The sequence below is a fragment of the Leptodactylus fuscus genome, chromosome 5 (genome assembly GCF_031893055.1).
Source record: "Leptodactylus fuscus isolate aLepFus1 chromosome 5, aLepFus1.hap2, whole genome shotgun sequence".
In the NCBI taxonomy this organism is placed as follows: Eukaryota; Metazoa; Chordata; class Amphibia; order Anura; family Leptodactylidae; genus Leptodactylus; species Leptodactylus fuscus.
In genome coordinates this window covers 3,490,402-3,510,584 of record NC_134269.1, presented here as the reverse complement: position 1 = coordinate 3,510,584, position 20,183 = coordinate 3,490,402, and the positions used below count along the sequence as shown (strand labels likewise).

The following is a 20,183-nucleotide window of genomic DNA, read 5'->3' as shown; positions in this document are numbered from 1 at the left end:
TCCTTGACTGTTCTCACCATTCTTCTTCTCTGCCTTTCTGATATTTTTCTTGGCCTGCCACTTCTGGGCTTAACAAGAACTGTCCCTGTGCTCTTCCATTTCCTTACTATGTTCCTCACAGTGGAAACTGACAGGTTAAATCTCTGAGACAACTTTTTGTATCCTTCCCCTGAACAACTATGTTGAACAATCTTTGTTTTCAGATCATTTGAGAGTTGTTTTGAGTAGCCCATGATGCCACTCTTCAGAGGAGATTCAAATAGTAGAACAATTTGCAATTGGCCACCTTAAATACCTTTTCTCATGATTGGATACACCTGGCTATGAAGGTCAAAGCTCACTGAGGTTACAAAACCAATTTTGCTTCAGTAAGTCAGTAAAAAGTAGTTAGGAGTATTCAAATCAATAAAATGATAAGGGTGCCCATACTTTTGCACCGGTCAAATTTTGGTTTAATGCATATTGCACATTTTCTGTTAGTACAATAAACCTCATTTCAATCCTGAAATATTACTGTGTCCATCAGTTATTAGATATATCAAACTGAAATGGCTGTTGCAAACACCAAAATATTTAGAACTAAAAATTATTAAGATTAATAGGGGTGCCCAAACTTTTTTATAGGACTGTATATGTGTGTGTATATATATACAACTACTGGTTGGGCCTGAACATTAGCTTTCTCCCTGATTCCAGCGGACCCTGCATCCTACACTATACGGGCATCCTGACTAGTATACCACATCCGGTCTGATAAGGGTAAGCTGCTATCCCACATTATCTCTGTCACACTAAGCATACCATGAGCTTGGATCACACTAACTATCAGCATATCTGTTCCTTTGATAGACTGGTTGGAACCTCCACACTCCACCTATGCTATTACCTGGTGTTCCCCTTTGAAATACTATTTGAAGGGTGAGCATTTTATCCATTTGATAACACGCTATACATATACCACTTCAGGTCATACTTTCATTTTACTATATTTCTCTTTTTAGGCTTATACCTCTTATCTGGGCATTTCCCATTTTCCTATACCTTCAACTAAACCTGAAACGGTATGTCTTATAATAGATCTGTACTGAATGACTATCGCTTTCTTCTTGTCACAGGGATGCCTTGTTATTCAAGAGGTCATTTCACTCTTTCTAGTCCATAAGGGACACGAACTTGGCTCTAATTCTCTGGCCTATACTCTCCTCATGAATGACCAAGGACCTCAACAGCTAAAAAACGGCGAACTACATTCTATGTTATCTGTATGTCACGGGTTAAATCTCCTGTTATATCGACTTGAACTTCTGGTTTTCTATAGTATATATGCTCAAGTGATGATTTTGTATATTTTGTACATTTTGTATATTTGGTACAGTCGGTTTATTGTCAAGTCATCTCTTTGTATATTACCACATGAGATGCTTTGGTGGAATACTCACTTTTGTCTTGTCTTACACTTTGCTCATTTGTAGAGTCTGAAGAAGGCCATCCCGGCCGAAAACGTTTATTTTGTTTTCACCAAGCCGTGTACAAATCTTCAAATATTAAAGCAATCACGCAAAAGATCCATTGTTTGTCGGTGGGATTCTTTATTGTATCACATACGGATTGGGACCCTATCCCACCATCCATCCAGCAACATCCATCACACCCTTCTATATAAGTTATATCAATGTGTTATTGCTGATATCAGACTGATCCGCAGATTACAGCTTAGGCTGCTTTTACAATAGCTCAGAATTTATATGCAAAAATGATGAGGAGAATGACGATTATTATTATTATTATTATTATTATTATTATTATTATTATTATTTTCATCCCTCGCATAATGAGTAGTAAAGGGTTACTAATTAGAGATGAGCAAACACTAAAATGTTCGAGGTTCGAAATTCGATTCGAACAGCCGCTCAATGTTTGTGTGTTCGAACGGGTTTCGAACCCCATTATAGTCTATGGGGAACAGATACTGGTTAAGGGGGAAACCCAAATCCGTGTCTGGAGGGTCACCAAGTCCACTATGACACCCCAGGAAATGATACCAACACCCTGGAATGACACTGGGACAGCAGGGGAAGCATGTCTGGGGGCATCTAACACACCAAAGACCCTCTATTACCCCAACATCACAGCCTAACAACTACACACTTTACACATTCCAAAAAACTTCTATCAAAGTGGGAAAATACCTGGAAACCTTCTTTACTCCCCAAATGGATGGACACAAACCCCAATTTAAGCTCAACAAACAGTAACAACCACCCCTTTAAATCACATTCCCCATGACAACCACGGATGGAATAGACAATGGGAAATCCAAAAACCCTCACCCTTAACTGTCATTTTGAGTGTGTGTGTGTGTGTGTGTGTGTGTGTGTGTGTGTGTGTGTGTGATGTGGTCAGACCTTCCAAAATTCACTTTTCTAGCCCTTAACATGAGCCCTTCCAAACAAAGTTACAGGACCTTAAGCTGAGCTACCAGCAGAGATTGAGGCCCTTGGCATAAGTAGAGCCTTGCACCAGCAGTGTTTTTGGCACTTAGGGTGAGTTGAGCCTTGTACCAGCGTGTGTCCCTTAACATCAGGCGGGCCCTAAGTTCTGCGCTTTGCACAAAAGTTCCACATTAACTAGGCTGAATGGTACAAAGATTAGTAGGCCCGAGAACCAGGAACAGGTCTTGCAATGGCTGTCGGATAACGCTTAAAGCACATTGTCCACCAGCCAGTCAGCCTCTACCTCCTCTTACCCAACAGTCTTGTCCTCCTTCCACCCAAAATTCCCAATCTTCCCAGAACAATAACCCCAACTGTCCCTGCTCCCCAGAGCTGTTCTCCCTTCCTTTGACTGTACCACAACCTGCCCCTCCATTTCGCGATTCCACGGACCTAACAGATGAGTATCTGTGTCCAGATGCTCAAACACTAGAGTCTCCTCCATTCCATCCCCGGTCGATTTGGTGGCGGATGACCAGCAACCCACCCTCATCGACGACGATGAGACGCAGTTGCTGTCAGGGCAGCCAGTTGACATGCGCATTGTGCAGGAGGAGGAGGCGAGACAGGAGTTGGAAGAGGAGGTGGTGGACGACGAGGACACCGACCCCACCTGGACAAGGCGGATATCAAGCTGGGAAAGTAGTGTGGATGTTGAGGCAGGTGCAGCACCAAAAAGGGTAGCTAGAGGCAGAGACATGTCCAGAGGCAGAGGTCAGCTGCTTTGCCGAAGCCAGGCCAGACCCGGAATGTCCGAAGATGTTCCCTTTTGTACCCAGCCCAGAAAAACTCCCCCATCGAGGGCACGTTTCTCGAAGGTGTAGAGTTTTTTCAAGGAATGTGCCGAGGACAGATATAGTGTCGTCTACACAATTTGCCTCTCGTAATCGAGTAGGGGCCCTGAGAAGAGCAACCTGTCCACCACTTCAATGCACCGTCATTTGGAATCCAAGCAATGGAATCAGTGGCAGGCAGCAACGGCAGGACAAACGTCGCCCGCCGTTCATGCCACTGCCTCTGCTCACAGTGCTGGCGATGCACTCCAGAGGACGAGCCAGGACATCACTTCATCTGCCTCCGCCACTTTGTTGACTTCTCCCTCATCCTCCCCTGTTTCTGTCTTATCTCCTTCTCCTGCACCATCAAAGGCACCATCAGGCGCTTCTTTACAACAACCCACCATCTCTCAGACATTGCAGCGCCGGCAGAAATACACCGCTAACCACCCACCCACGCAAGCCTAGAACGCCAACATCGCTAAACTGCTGGCCCAGGAGAGGTTGGCGTTCCGGCTTGTTGAAACTCCCGCCTTCCCGGACCTGATGGCAACTGTGGCACCTCACTATGCCGTCCCTAGCCATCACAACTTCTCCCGGTGTGGCGTCCCCGCCTTGCACCAGCATGTGTCACTCAACATCAGGTGGGCCCTTAGTTCCGCGCTTTGCTGCAAGGTCCACTTGACCACCGACACTTGGACAAGCGCCTGTGGTCAGGGATGCTGCTTATCTTTAAGGACAGGCAGGGTGAATGTGGTGGAGTCTGGTCCCGGGGTGCAAACTGAGGTACCCTATCTCCTCTCCCAGGCCAAAATTCATGGCAGGAGTAGACTGAAACCCTACGACGCTGCAACCTCCACCCCAGCTACTAGCGGCAAACGCTAAAACACTGGTGTGGGGAGACGTCAGCAGGCGGTGCTGAAGCTCATCAGCTTGGGGGACAGACAGCACAGTGCCTCCGAGGTCAGGGATGCCATCCTGGCTGAGATGGCTTTTTTTTTTCCCTGCTACACCTGGGGCCTTGCATTTTTACGCCTGTGATAATGGCTGGAACCTGGTAGCGGCTCTGGAGCTTGCCAGCCTCCAACACGTTCCATGTTTGGCCCACGTCTAACCTAGTGGTGCAACGTTTTTTGAAAACATACCCAAATGTACCGAAGCTACTGTTGAAAATGCGGCGCTTGTGCGCCCACTTTTGCAAGTATACAGGAGTCGCTGCTAGCCTAAAAACACTCTAGCAAGGCCTACATCTGTCCAAACACAGGCTGTTGTCTGTCATTCACACACGCTGAAACCCTACAATACCATATCTTGAGCAAGGTGTGTGAGCTGCACAGACCTTTGATGGAGTTCCATCTACAAAACCCAAGGGTTCCTCAAAGTCAGCTCCCAAAGTTTCTGCACCATGAGTTTACAGGGGTGGCAGAGTTATGGCTAGGGGCAGAGGCATGGATAGGGATGATGTCTAGGGGCAAAAGCAGTGTGGATGTGGAGGCAAGCTAAGCAGCATAAACTGGGGGTACAAGCTAAGGCATGGACTGGGGTGATGTCTAGGGGCAAAAGCAGTGTGGATGTGGAGGCAAGCTAAGCAGCAAAAACTGGGGGTACAAGCTAAGGCATGGACTGGTGTGATGTCTAGGGGCAAAAGCAGTGTGGATGTGGAGGCAAGCTAAGCAGCAAAAACTGGGGGTACAAGCTAAGGCATGGACTGGGGTGATGTCTAGGGGCAAAAGCAGTGTGGATGTGGAGGCAAGCTAAGCAGGGAAAAAGGTGGCTAGAGGCAAAGGGATGTCCAGAGGCAGAAGACAGCTGCATGACAGAAGCTAGACCTGAGCCAGCAAGGCCCAAGATGCCTTTTCTAGCTTCCTTAGAAAAATTCCCCCATCGAGGCCACGTTCCTCGCTGGGGGAGATAATTTCTAAATGTATAGGTCGAGGACAAACTGAGTGTGGTTTACACACAATGCAACTCCCCATCTCCCAGGCCTTTCATTCCAGGCTAAAGTACAGCACAACCCACCCACATGCCCAAGGCTTCAACGGCCTCATCTCAAAAATTCTGGCCCAGGAGATGTTGGGGTCCCAGCTTGTGGACACTCTGCCCTTTTTGGGCCTGCTGGCTACTGCGCCACCTCACTGTGCCGTCCACACCAGCACTTTTCCCCAAACATGAGGCGGTCCCTAAGTTCAGCGCTTTGCCCAAAAGAACCACGTGACCAGCTACGAATGGACAAGTGCATGCGGACAGGGACGCTACCTTTCAATCTTGGCACAGTGGTTGAATGTACTTGAGGCATGGACCGGGTCGCAAAATGTGGTGGACTGACTTGTCTCCCCACACAACATTTCTGGGAGGAGGGCTGTAACACCACCCTCCTCCTCCGCTGTTAGATTGACCCCAGCTACGAGCTGGAAACGCTGCAACACTGGTGTGGGGAGACGTCAGCAGGTTGGGCTGAAGCTCATCAGCTTGGGAGACGGACAGCACACTGCCACTGAGGTCAGGGATGCCATCCTGGATGAGATGGCAATTTGTTTATCCCCGCTGCCCCTGGGGCCAGGCTTTTTTGTCTTGTTGGAGGGCTCTGGAGCTTGCCAGCCTCCAACACGTTCCATGCCTGGCCCACGTGTTCAATGTAGTGGTGCAATGATTTTTAAAAACATACCCCAAATTAGCTGAGCTAAGGGTGAAAGTGCGGCACTTGGACACCCACTTTCCCAAGTCTACAGTACCTGGAGCTAGCCGCAATACACTCCAGCAAGGCCTACCTCTGCCTGAAGCACCTACTGTTGTGCGAGGTCACCACACGCTCTAACCCTAGATACCGTATGTTGAGCAGGGTGTGTGAGCAGCAGAGACCTTTGATGGAGTACCAGCTACAAAACCCAAGGGTTCCTCAGAGTCAGCTCCCTCACTTTCTGCACCATGAGTTTCCATGGGTGGCAGACTTATGGCTAGAGGCACAGGCATGGATAGGGGTGATGTGTAGGGGCAAAAGCAGTGTGGATGTGGAGGCAAGCTAAGCAGCAAAAACTGGGGGTACAAGCAGCCGGTGACATCATCACTGACAAGCACAGCTGTCTGTCAGCTGACAGACTGACTTTCACCAAAATGAACAGACAATGGATAGACTCATCATATACATGTCAGTTACATGACAAATTTAGTGCAATTTGCAAGTCCAAGATGGGTTGGAGATCTGCGGAGAGGAATCTCACCACCTCTTGCGGGTGCCATCATTTGGAAGGCAAGCCCTGGGCTCAGTGGGTGAGAGCAAGCGCAGGATAATCGTTGTTTGGCCTGGCGGCCACTGCCTCTCCCACTGTTGACAGGGCTGGCGCTGCAGTCCAGACCAGGAGCCAGGACACCTCCACATCTGCCTCTGACACTTTGGGGAGTTCACCCTCATCCTCACCTTTTCCTGCCATTTCTCCTTTTGCCCGCGCCATCATGCGCCTCTTCCCAGCAACTCCCCATCTCCCAAGCCTTTCATTTCATGCTAAAGTACAGCGCAACCCACCCACATGCCCAAGGCTTCAACGGCCTCATCTCAAGAAATCTGGCCCAGGAGATGTTGGAATCCCGGCTGGGGGACACTCTGCCCTTTTTGGGCAGAGTGTCTACTGCGCCACCGCACTGTGCCGTCCACACCAGCACTTTCCCCCAAACATGAGGCGGTCCCTAAATTCAGCGCTTAGCCCTAAAGTTCCACGTGACCAGTTACGAATGGACAAGTGCATGCGGACAGGGACGCTACCTTTCAATTTTGGCACAGTGGTTGAATGTAGTTGAGGCGTGGACCGGGTCGCAAAATGTGGTGGCCTGACTTGTCTCCCCACACAACATTCCTGGGAGGAGGGCTGAAACACCACCCTCCTCCGCTGTTAAATTGACCCCAGCTACGAGCTGGAAACGCTGCAACACTGGTGTGGGGAGACGTCAGCGGGCCGTGCTGAAGCTCATCAGCTTGGGGGCCAGACAGCACACTGCCTACAAAGTGAGTCATGCCATCCTCGATGAGACGGCAATGTGGTTTTTGCCACTGCACCTGGGCCCAGGCATGTTGTCATGTGTGATAATGGCCGTAACCTGGGATCGGCTCTGTAGCTTGGCAGCCTGCAACATATTCCATGATTGGGCCACATTTTTAACTCATTGCTGCTAATCATTTTAAAAAGGTACCCCAATGTTCCTGAGCTACTGGTGAAAGTGTGGCGCTTGTGCGGATAGTTTTTAAAGTCTATAGTTGCTGCTGCTAGCCTCTATGCACTCCTACAACGCCTGTACCTTCTGGAACAACGGCTGTTGTGCGACGTCTCCACACTGCTGGAACTAAACATATCATGTGTTGAGCAGAGTGTGTGAGCAGCACAGACCTTTGATGTAGTTCCATCTCCAAAACCCTCGGGTTCGTCAAAGTCAACTCCCTCAGTTGCTCAACCATGAGTGGCCATGGGTGGCAGACTTATGTGAAATCCCATCCCATCCATTGCACTGGACACGAAAGATTAGCATGCGCTCAGCACAACTTCGGATATGGCAGCTGGCAGGGTGCAGGGTACAACACAGACCAGGCCTGAGCACCAGGAACAGGTGTTAGAAATACTGCAGCATCCGCCATTTCCTTCCAATTTTGGGGTTTTGGACCCGCCACCGACTTGTCTGGACCTAAGTGGGGATCATGAGACACAGTTGCCATCAGGGCAAGCTGTGGTCATGTGCGGTTTGCAGTAAGGGGGCAGTGCGCAATTGGAAGAGGAGTTGGTGGATGACGAGGCCACCGACCCCACATGGACAGGGGTGATGTCTAGGGGCTAAAGCAGTGTAGATGTAGAGGGAAGCTAAATCAACAAAAAACCTGGGTAGAAGCAAAGGCATAAACTGGGGTGATGTTTAGGGGCTAAAGCAGTGTAGATGTGGAGGGAAGCTAATTCAACAAAAAAAACAGGGTAGAAGCAAAGGCATAAACTGGGGTGATGTTTAGGGGCTAAAGCAGTGTAGATGTGGAGGGAAGCTAATTCAACAAAAAAAAACAGGGTAGAAGCAAAGGCATAAACTGGGGTGATGTTTAGGGGTGAAAGCAGTGTAGATGTGGAGGGAAGCTAATTCAACAAAAAAAACAGGGTAGAAGCAAAGGCATAAACTGGGGTGATGTTTAGGGGTGAAAGCAGTGTAGATGTGGAGGGAAGCTAAGCAGCAAAAACAGTGGGTAGAAGCAAAGGCATGCAAAACTCTACCCTGTTGGAAGACTTATTCCTAGGTCTGGAACACGTTAATGGCCCCCCTGGACAAATTACTGCCACTCAGGGGCCTAGTGTCACCAGGAGGGACAAGTATAGGCGCATGTTGTGGGAATACCTGGCCGACACCAGCTCTGTCCTCTCCGATCCCTCTGTGCTCTACAGCCTACACTTATTTTCTCATCTTTTTTTCTGCACTGCACATCTCTTGCCTGCTTCCTTTGGGATCTTACAAGTGGTGGTCCACTTCCAAAGATGGTAATTTCACTAGACAGTGTAACAGGAGTAGCTGAGGGATCGCTGTCTTAACCACTTTTTGGCACAAAATTAACTTCCAAAGCCAAATATGGTGCAAGTATATGATGCAAGGACACCTACACACCTATCTCTGACACATTGGGGAGTTCACCCTCATGCGCCCTTTTGGCCTGCACCATCATGCGCCTCTTCCCAGCCACTCCACATTTCCCAAGCTTTTCATTGCAGGCAGAAGTACAACACAACCCACCCCCATGCCCAAGCCTTTAACAGCCTCATCGATAAACTGCTGGCCCTGGAGATGTTGGTGTTTGTTTATGCTTCTGGAGACCCAGGCCTTCCGTCAGCAGATGGCAGCTGGGGCACCTCCCTATGCTGGGCCTAGCCGTTACTACTTCTCTTGGTGTGCTGTCCCTGCCTTGCGCCTGCATGTGTCCCATAACATCAGTCGGGCCCAGAGCTCTGCGCTTTGCTGCAAGGTCCACTTGACCACCGACACATGGACAAGCGCCTGTGGTCAGGGATGCTGCAGTGCTTATCTTTAATGACAGGCAGGGTGAATGTGGTGGAGTCTGTTCCCCGGGTGCAAACTGGGGTGGCCTATCTCCTCTCCCAGGCCAAAATTCATGGCAGGAGTAGACTGAAACCCTACGATGCTGCAACCTCCACCCCAGCTACTAGCGGAAAACACTGTAACACTGGCGTGGGGAGATGTCAGCAGGCCGTGCTGAAACTGATCAGCTTGGGGGACAGACAGCACAGTGCCTCCGAGGTCAGGGATGCCATCCTGGCTGAGATGGCATTTTTTTTTCCCTGCTACACCTGGGGCCTGGCATTTTTGCGCCTGTGATAATGGCTAGAACCTGGTAGCAGATCTGGAGCTTGCCAGACTCAAACACGGTCCACGCATGGCCCACGTTTTTCAACTTGTTGGTGCCATGTTTCTTTGAAATCTACACCATTGTGCCTGATATACAGGTCAAAGTGGGGCCATTTTCGTAAGTGAGAACTAGCCTCTGCTAGGCAGAAAACATTCAGAGCACACTCCTCTCATCTTCGCACCGTTGGCTGGCGGAGGAAGACGAGGGGGTTGGAGTGGCATCTGATGTCCCTGTCCCACATGAGGCTAGAGGGTGCACTTCAGTGCATCCCATTGCTTCACCACAAATGGTGTGAAGGGGAGTGGAAAATGGAGGAAATGGAGAGTGACCCTTACAGTTGGGGCCAGCAAAGGCATGCCAAGTAACACACTGGCACACATGGCTGACTTCATCTTGGGTTGCTTTTCAACACATATTTCACATCATGAAGAACAAATAATACTGGATTTTTACAAGCCTCGAACCCCGGTCTAGGTCTAATGTCTGTTCCTTTCTTATATTAGGGGAGAGGGAAAAAAAAATTACTTCAGTGATACGTTTAGCGTACATAGACTGACTATTAATGTGTATCCCACTTAGTGTTGTTAGGGTTACACACCGTCACAACCTGGCTAAAGCTTCTATAGCTGTTAATAAAGTCAACATAACTTTACGGTATCCAAAAAGACAGCTGGTACCGACAGAGAGCAAGACAAATGTCAACCAAAGCTGTGAGCTCTGAACACCCACAGTGACTTTGGCGTCATCATCATTATAAGGGAGCGGGTGGTAATAAATAACTTGGCAGTGCCTAAAACCCAAAAAGCTTATACAACTATATTTACATTAAGATATACAAATGACACTTTTTAGTAGCATGTCATGAGACAAGCTGATAAGATCTTCCTTTGTGCAGTGCTATTTGAAAGTTAAACGCTGCCTTTATTTTAATTCTGGAGAAGGTGCAGACATTAGATTTAGAACATGTTGTCTTCATTGTCCAAATCCTCTATATAGGTAATGTGTTTTTCGGGCCGAGCTGTCTGGGAACGAGCTGGTGCAGCACTGACAACCTGGGTGAATATGGCAAGAGCCTGAGATGTAGGGTGAATGAATCCCCAAATTATTTGGGGAATTTCCACTCAGAAACTGGCACTATATACCAGTAGCAAAAATTGTGGGTGCACGTAACCCCAATATATTCTTTGAATTACAAGTCAGAAACTGGCAATATATGTCAGTAGCAAGAAATGAGGGTATTTGTAACCCCAATATATTCTTTGAATTCCCAGTCAGACAATGGCACTGTATACCAGTAGCAAAAATTGTGGGTGCACGTAACCCCAATATATTCTTTGAATTCCCAGTCAGACAATGGCACTATATACCAGTAGCAAGAAATGAGGGTATTTGTAACCCCAATATATTCTTTGAATTCCCAGTCAAACAATGGCACTATATACCAGTAGCAAAAATTGTGGGTGCACGTAACCCCAATATATTCTTTGAATTCCCAGTCAGACAATGGCACTATATACCAGTAGCAAAAATTGTGGGTGTATATAGCCCCAATTCTATAGCTAGGGGACTTGCAGTGTATTTCTGGGGTGAAGGTGGGGGGGCACACCGTTGGAACGGGTATCGGGGGTATATATAGGGTATACGGGAATACACTGTCAGTGTATTCCATTCAGGATCCTGGGAAAGCTGGGTTGCGGCGATTGAGCCCGTCAGTGCCACGTTACACTGACAAGCTTCTCCCTGGAATTTAGCTCTTATAAGAGCTGTTGTGGTTGTCTTCTCCTTCCTATCCTAGCCTGTCCCTGCCTACCCAGAATCTAAGCCCTAGCTAACTGGACGGAAACCTCCGTCCCCAGTGAATTGCAAGCTCAGAATGACACGAACCTGGGCGGCGCTGTTCTTTTAAATTAGAGGTCACATGTTTTCGGCAGCCAATGGGTTTTTCCTACTTTTTTCAACGTCACCGGTGTCGTAGTTCCTGGGGAATTGAGTAATGGCGCACTTTACCACGCGGTGTTCGATTCGATTCGAACATGCCGAACAGCCCAATATCCGATCGAACATGAGTTCGATAGAACACTGTTCGCTCATCTCTATTACTAATCATGAATAAACTACTTATACAGTATATACCCTTATATTGGGCTACTTAGAAACACATCTTATCCTTCAAAAGCAAAAACACATTGATAAAGTAAAAAAAAAAAAAAAAAAAAATGGAATACAAAGAAAAAACAAACAAAATGTGTCTAAGTACCAAACCAGGCAGTGTTCTTAAGGGGTTAAACATACAGTACAGCGTATTATATCAGTATTGTACATTCTCCCTCCCCATATTATAATGTGTATAACAGAGGACACCAGTGATTGTCTGTGTGACAGCGGGAACTATATAATAATAATAATAATAATAATAATAATAATAATAATAATAATAATAATAATAATAATAATAATCACTTACATCAGATCTCTCCATCTCCAGCCAGTCTATGTCTCTGGATCTCTCTTACTCCCTGTATATATAGAAGCACACAGTGACGGCAGAGGATTGTGGGAAATAAGACCATGGGATGTTCTTGCCATGACCTCAGGTCTCCTGTGTTACAACTTACAGAGAAGGAAAACTTCTGAGAATTGTCCGGAGATCACAAGAAGAAACTTTGTTAAAAGTAAAACTTTATTAATTACATTTGACTTTTATAAAGAAAGTCTCAGCCATTCCCTCCGGGGTCTCCACAACGTCTGATAAGTTCTTGGTAAAGTTTCTTGAGTAAAAAGTAAAACTCTACGAAATATCCCTGACTTCTAGGAAGTGTAAGCAAAGAGTAAAAGTTACTAGAAATACATAATAGGAAGGATCTTGTAGATGACAGTGCAGCGCCGCACCTCCCATGAGGCGACCTGAAGCAACCGCTTCAGGCGGCGCTATGCCTGGGCTCCGGGGAGGGCGGCATTTTTGCTTAACTAAGCCAGTCCAGGACAAGCTGTCCTGGACTGGCTTAGCGTCACTGAGCGGCGGTTTCTGTCGTTCACTTCGGGCGGCGAAAAAGGCAGGTTCACCCCTGTGACAGTGGAGATCTCACCAACCACACACAGTACTGACCCCTCTGTCTCCTCTACAGACTCCTCTGACCACTACAGACTGGACTGGTTCTTCAGGCCTCTTGTCTATTGTCACACAATACAGTGAGTCAGTATGACACGCACATGACAGGCTTCTCTCTTAGAACTGCAGCAGCCTTATGAGGTCATACAGTGACCCAGTGACAGAGCGTGGTGAGGCAGCATCGATCATTTAATCTGCTACATCAGGCATTAGTGGGTGGAAATCCTGACTGATTTATGCCTGATTCATTAAAGTTGAGTTCTCTTTGGAGTAACTATAGCCCTTACACTAAATATCCGCTCTGATGTCACACTACTGGCCAGGCAGGACAGCTTTTCCAGGGCAATCAACCAGTTGCAGCCACAAATCTAGTTTGGCTGCCTAGAAGTCCAGTGGATCTTCCATGATGAGTGGCAAGATGTATTCTAAGTATGCCACCACCTGCTGGCTTAAGTTCTGCTCTGGGTCTAGCTGCTGATGAGCAGCTTCTTCCCTTTGTGGGTAAAGAAAGCTGCTCATCAGCAACACTAGGCTCAGGCTGCTGTTGATGGAGCTCCTGCCACCCCACCCCATCCCACATCTGCCATGCCAGTGCAGGTTGAGCGCTCATGGCTCCCCAGATAGGACATGCAAGTGGATGGACAACGGCGCAGATAGACAGCAGCCAACTCACTACATTGCATGTCTCTACAGTATATACAGCAAGTGAAAGAAATCTCCCAAAATTCAACCCAGTTGCGCATTCCTTCAGAGAAATAGAGTGTTCAGTAAACACAAGAGGTAACAACAAGCGGTTTATTAATAAAACATGACTCGTTTCAGGGTAACGGTGTCAAACCAAGAACACCACCCCTTCATCAGATCTGCAGAGACTCAGACGACACCAGTGTCAGACGAGTCTCTGCAGATCTGATGAGGTGGCCACCTCACCTTACTTGGCCACCTACATGCCTTTAAGGGCATTGAATACAGACTTTTATTGTGCAAAACTTCAGACCAAGTTCTGCGGAGTACCCTAATTCCTAAAGAAGTGCGGCCACTCTTGTTTATTATAACCATCCCTTGTGTTATGTCTCTATAGTACTTCAGTTTGTCCTCCCTCTCAGCGGATGTAAAAAAGGTCCCCCTTTTTCCCCGTTAGTGAACATCTAACATTGTGGAGAGCCAGTAGTCATCCCAATTGCAATTGTCCACATTGTCATCCAATAATGTCTGCAGGTCACTGATGTCCTCCTTAATGGTCTCTAAGTCAGGAGCCTAACCGCTCGCAGCACCAGCTCCCACGCCAATCTCCTCATCACTGTTACTGAAGGAAGCGGCGGATGTCTCCTCCAGATCTAGGCTGGGCACTAGCTGCTGACTGTCCAGTATTATCTCATCCTCACAATATGTGGCTGTTTACGTGAAAAGGGCCCAGATCGTCGATACTAATTATAGAGAAAATAGTCCAAAACATATTTGGGTAAAAAAATCACAATTTTGTTTTATGCAAAAATTTTATTTAAAAATATGTCAATTGTGCTTTCAATAAATTTTTTTTTGCTGTTTTGGACAATGTTACACCATAACCGTTACAATGATACCAAGAACTCCATATCGACAATGTGGGCCCTTTTCACATAAACAGCCACATATACACTCTCTACCAATAAGTATTTGGACACCTGCGGTAGAATAGAAAAACACCATTTATTCCTATCCAATAGTTGGTAGACCCCAGAAGACGCTTCCTTACGGATGGGATTGATGAACACAATACTCCTGGTGTATGTGAGCCGTCGGTTGGGTGCGGTTTCTCTGGCCAGCACCCATCGGTTTCTAGTATCTCCCAGTTTCGGGGATCTGCCGACTCGGGATCATTCCAAAAATCACTGTTCACCTTTGTAATCACATAGGCCACTGACGCTTTTGGGTAATTCAGTTCGCTTGCTATGTCCATTAAGGATCAACCATTTCTGTGGTACCCCACAATTACCCCTTTCTCGAAATCGGACAACTCTGCACTTCATGGCATCTTGCATGAGACTAATGCCAAGCTGTTTCCAAAACACAATATTTAATGACGGAAGGCGTGACACCGCAGATATCTTTATTTGCATGGGTGTCTAAATACTTATTGGTAGACAGTGTAGTGGATCTGAGCTCACAGCATACAGTAATTCTCTAGCTGAGGGAACATAAAAGGACAGAGGCAGGTTCAGGACACCTGAGGGCACAGGGCCTGCTCCCGAGCCATGTCAACTAAGGGTTGTGTCTGAAGAACCCACCAACTCTTGGCTGGGAGTGTCTGATGTGACTTGGGATGAAGTGGATGACTGAGTCAACCAATCTTCCACCGTTGAGTTGCTGGTCAAGACATGACTACGGCTTGACACTGGTAGATCAGGCCTCTGTAAGTGACCCCTGCAGCCATGCTGTGACCTGTGCCTGCGCCATAACATTTAGGCCTGTGGCCCTTCCCTTTGCATGCCCTGTCACCTCTCTGCCTGACATACTGAGACATGGCCTGTACTTGTATCCTCTGCACATAATGGCTAATATGCTCCGTATTTGTTCCCCACTATTAAACACCTTTAAAATAAGAGTGAGAATTTCTGGTAATTACCGAAATTGGTGGCTAGAAATTTTTGCAGACTCGCAAAAACCGTCGCGGTTTTGAAAATCGCAGCATGTGAATTATATCTACAGAAACACCGGCAGCTTCTACGTAGATATAATTGTAACAGAAAGTCCGTGGAGAAAAACTCTGTGAACTTTCTGCTTAAAGCGCTGCAGGAAGAACCACAATGCGTTCACACCGCGGTTGTTCCTGCAGCGCTTTAACGCGGTGTTTCCAGCCCGTGGGGCCTTAGCCTGAAGGTTACTGCCCCTGGTTTTGGTGGCAGGAGTTATAGAATCATTGTGTTTAATGTTTTATGCTATTTTTTTCAAGTTTTATAAGGTTCTGTGGTGTTTTATATAATGTTATAGTGTAATAGTGTTATAATAAATGACATGGATACTGAGGACTAATGCTTAATATGTCCATGTCATACAGTATAAGGAAAGTATTTTAGCCTCTAAACCTCATATAATGTAGTGTTATATATAAGACATACATAGTGGAAGAATATTCAAGAAAATTGCACAAGCATTCTAGAATAAATTGTATCCAAAAACTTAACATGTTGTGTGATACATTTATCAAGTATTTTAGACATTTTTTAGAACACTTATCACTTGTTCATAGAACAAGGTGTGGACTTTTGGGAAATGGGCGTGGCATTACAGGTAATGGGTCAAGGTTACAACACTGTGTGCCAAAAATGTGCCAAAACTTTTTAAGCCAACTAGTAAATGGGTGAATGTTAGACTATACAGTCCAATACTACACCACAGATATCAAACAGCATCAGACACTTTGATAAATCTAAGGCAGTGCCTAAAACTTAGTCACTATTAATAAATCTGCCCCATAAACATTAATGAAAATCAGCACTTCCTCTATGGATTTCTTAATATCTTTATTCCTCAGACTGTATATAATGGGGTTGATCAGTGGGGTGAACACAGTATATAGAAGGGAGAGGATCTTACTCATTGCTGATGTCTGTCCTCTTGTTGGGAGAATATATACACAGAACAGAGTCCAGTAGAATATGGAGACCACAATGAGGTGGGAGCTACAGGTGGAGAAGGCTTTCTGTCTACCAGTACTGGATGGGATCCTTAAGACTGCCCGAACTATACAAGTATAAGATAATACAATGGTTGTCACTGAGATTAATAAAACTGGAGTCCCCATGATATAAATCTCCAAGTGAACAATATAGGGGTCAGAACAGGAAAGTTCTAGAAAGGGAACAATGTCACAGAATAAATGGTCAATGATATTTAGGCCACAAAAATATAACTTTGATGGAGTTATGGTGAGAACAAATGACATGAACAAACCCAACAACCAACATATAGAGACCGACTTAACACAAATTTCATTCGTTATGATAGAAGTGTAACGGAGAGGTTTACAGATGGCCACATATCTATCATAAGACATCACGGTGAGGAGAAGACACTCAAATCCTTCTGAAATGCAGAAAAAATAAAACTGTGCAAAACAACCAACAAAAGTAATGAATCTTCCATTGTTCAGTAGGACATGGAGCAGGTTGGGGACAATAGTTGTGGTCAACAAGATGTCACTGATGGAGAGTTGAGAGATGAAGAAGTACATTGGAGTCTGGAGGGTTCTACTGGAGGACACCAGGGTGATGATCAGGAGGTTCCCACATAGTGTTAGATTATAAATGATGAGGAACAGAAGGAAGAGTAGAAATCTTAAAGATTGACTACCTTGAAACCCTAAGAGGAAAAAGTCTGTGACGACAGTCAGGTTGGTCTGCAAGTAGAATAAAAAAAACAAATATGAGTGTCATGTCATGCTATAATGATGGTGTAGAAAACCCTCAAAGTATATGATAATGGCCATACTATAGTAATAGGGTATGAACGTTCGCAGCACTGAGCTAATAATATAATCCCTGTAATCTTCACAAATTACAGATAACCCGGATGATGCAGGTAGAAGGTCCAAACCAAGCAAAGACAAAAAAAACCAAACATCGCTTCGATACATTTCAGGGGCCTGATCCCCCTTAGTCAGCAATGACAGTACATACTACAATAGCATTTAAAGGGGTTGTCCCATCACAAGGATCCTATCTATACTGCTAGTTTATGTGGATTTAAGACTATTCCTAAATTCATTGCTTTATCAAAACTGCTTTGTTTGGCCGCTATAATTTATTCACTTCATTGTTTACACTGCGATTCCACAACCAGGGGCCTGGTGGTGACCTTATTGCCTCGGTGAACAAGTGACGCAGCTCCCTGCTCTCAGGAGGGGAGGGGGGCTGAGTGCATGGAAGCAGCTTGTATTTCTGAGCTATTTATCTCTCTGCAACACAGACAAGTAATGGAGCTCCTGCTCTCAGATAGGGGAGGGAGAGGTGAGTGCTCAGTGCTTGTATTTCTGAGATGTTTATCTCCTGTTCTTCCAGTCATCAGTCGGTTAATTCAATTTGGCTGATAAGGTCTGAGATAGGGAGTCTGTTACCTCTGTATGTAAACACAGACCTAAAACGGAGTTTATTGCAAACTGATTCAAATCCAGCTTTCCCACATCAGCCTCATATTGTGCATCTTCCAGAGATAATGTGGTAATTTATGTACAACCATCCCTCATTACTGACTGCAAACATGTACTGCTATGGAGAGAGATAGTTAACTCTTTCATTGTCATCTTCCTTTAACCACGTCAGCCAATCGCGATTACAACGTCTAAGCCATTCGTTTCCATGGCTTACAGTTCCACGCTCCAAAGACTATTGATACAAATATTCTATACATGGTGACAACCACAACAGGAATATTACAATATACTGTGACACAAACAAATAATGTATTTACTGTCACTAAGTCCATCAAAGCCTAATCTATTAAATTATCTGCAATATAAACATAGGAAAAAAAAAAAAAAAAAAAAAAAAGCCAGAATTGTTGTTTTCTATGGAGTGATCAGTAAAATGAACTCAAAGTAAGAAGCTTTAACATTTGTATAAATCCTCTAATCTGACCCATTTCTGTTGGACACAGGAATTGATGTTTGTAATTGTCAACTTTCTATATTTGCTATAGCGGACATGGCAGGTGCCCTAGACTAATGGACAATGTTGTTATAATTAGAAGATAAAATAGCGATGTCCAATAAAGTTTGGGTATAAATGTATTACCAGTCTTATCCCTCTTCCTGCAACGATCGAGATTTGTTCAGATGGCCATTACAGTTTGCGTCGTGTCGAGTTCATGTATCAGTTTAATTGAAGGATCTTTTAATAAGTAACAAATATATTCACCATTCTTCTTCCCATATCTCTGGAGATTGTGTGCTTCTCTATGTTGTCTGATCTTTGCTGTCCATAGAAGTAAGGGTTAATTCTCTCACACATTCATCTGTAGCCCCTTCAACCGCGGTCTATGACCTGCAAAAAGTGAGGCTATTAACCCCTCAGATGCTGTGGTCAGTGTTATGCATGGCATCCGAGCAGCTTTACAATGAAAGTCAATTATTATTTAGAAAAGACAAATAGTATTAAGAAATTTTTTTTAAAAAGTCACAAATTTCCTTACAAAATATTTTATTATTTAAAATGAAATAAAGAAATATATTAAATATAATAGATATGAAATTGGTTCCTATAAAAAAAAAAAAAACATAAAAAAAACAAACAACTGATGAACCAATAAAAAGTGATGACGGATGTAACAGAGGAGACAGACGCGGAATCCACCTGAAGAAAGGGCAGCTCGCTAAAGTAGCCTGGCGGTCTACATAGACCACCATTGTGAGGGGGCAGTTTATGACGTGGATTTTATGGGGGAACTAAGTAGCCAGAGGATTAAAAAAAAATCACTACTCAGCGTGGATTCTAACAAATAAAGCATTCAATTGTTAGATTCCATGCTGTATAGTGAATAGGATTGCTTTTAAAATCCGATCTCCGATTAATAAAAAAAATCCCATTGACTTGCATTGGGATCAGAATTGGGATCGAGATCGGGTTCGAATGAAAAATGATCGGAAATCGGATTTCAAAATCGATCCTGAAAAGTCAAGATCGGCTCAACCCTAATTGTCAGTGTCCCAAAAACCTCATGACTATTATTTGGTGGGAAGTTTAATCCACCTTATTCCCTGTATCATATAATTCAGTATTATATAAAGCAGGATAGAGTATACATGAGATTTCCAAATAAAAAAAAGTAAAGAAATTATATAAAACTTCATCTTAAATTTAAAAAGAGGACAAAGAACAGACAAAGACAAACATAGATCATCTGTCTGAGTCTGGAGTAAGATAAAGGGGTTTCAGAAATAAGAACATAGCGTCCAGTCCCATCAGATTTACTAGACTATATGTAGCAATATTTATCCACAACCAACATATGTCTGACGTGTGTACGGTGTTACTTATAATCTGTATAAGATCCCTCCAATATCACCCGGGATGTGCACACTCTTTCCTTCAGTATATAAATATCCTCAACCAAGCTCATGCCTTTAATAACCTTTAACCAGGCATCTTATATATAGCTCTATGCCTTAGCTGAATAGCCACTTGGATTTTTAGGTAAACCCAAGTAATTCCTCTAAACAAGGACAGGTAGTGTGTAATATCCTTTAGGCTCCCTTATTAGACATACAGGGCAGTCATGCTGTCAGCTGGCCTTGCATCATCCCCGGTATCCACCTGCACATGTTACACTATATGTTTTGGTGCACACTTATAAGTTTAATGCTGCTGTAGGCCTAAACATGACGTACTGACACTCACTATATACTGTGGGGAATCTCTCAGGTAGATGCTTGTAGCAGTGCAGGAAACAGG

General features: G+C 45.1%; 1 protein-coding gene across 1 annotated transcript in view; it reads right to left on the bottom strand.

The window, feature by feature from the left end:
• LOC142204297 (olfactory receptor 8H1-like) overlaps positions 1-18,743 on the bottom strand; it is a 39,844-nt gene extending 21,101 nt beyond the window's left edge. The window contains exons 1-2 of the mRNA XM_075275607.1: positions 18,651-18,743; positions 16,235-17,134 (exon numbers count right to left, since the gene is read on the bottom strand). Coding sequence (XP_075131708.1) covers positions 16,235-17,134; positions 18,651-18,743 — 993 coding nt within the window. The remainder of the gene's footprint in view (positions 1-16,234; positions 17,135-18,650) is intronic.
• Positions 18,744-20,183: the final 1,440 nt, after the last annotated feature.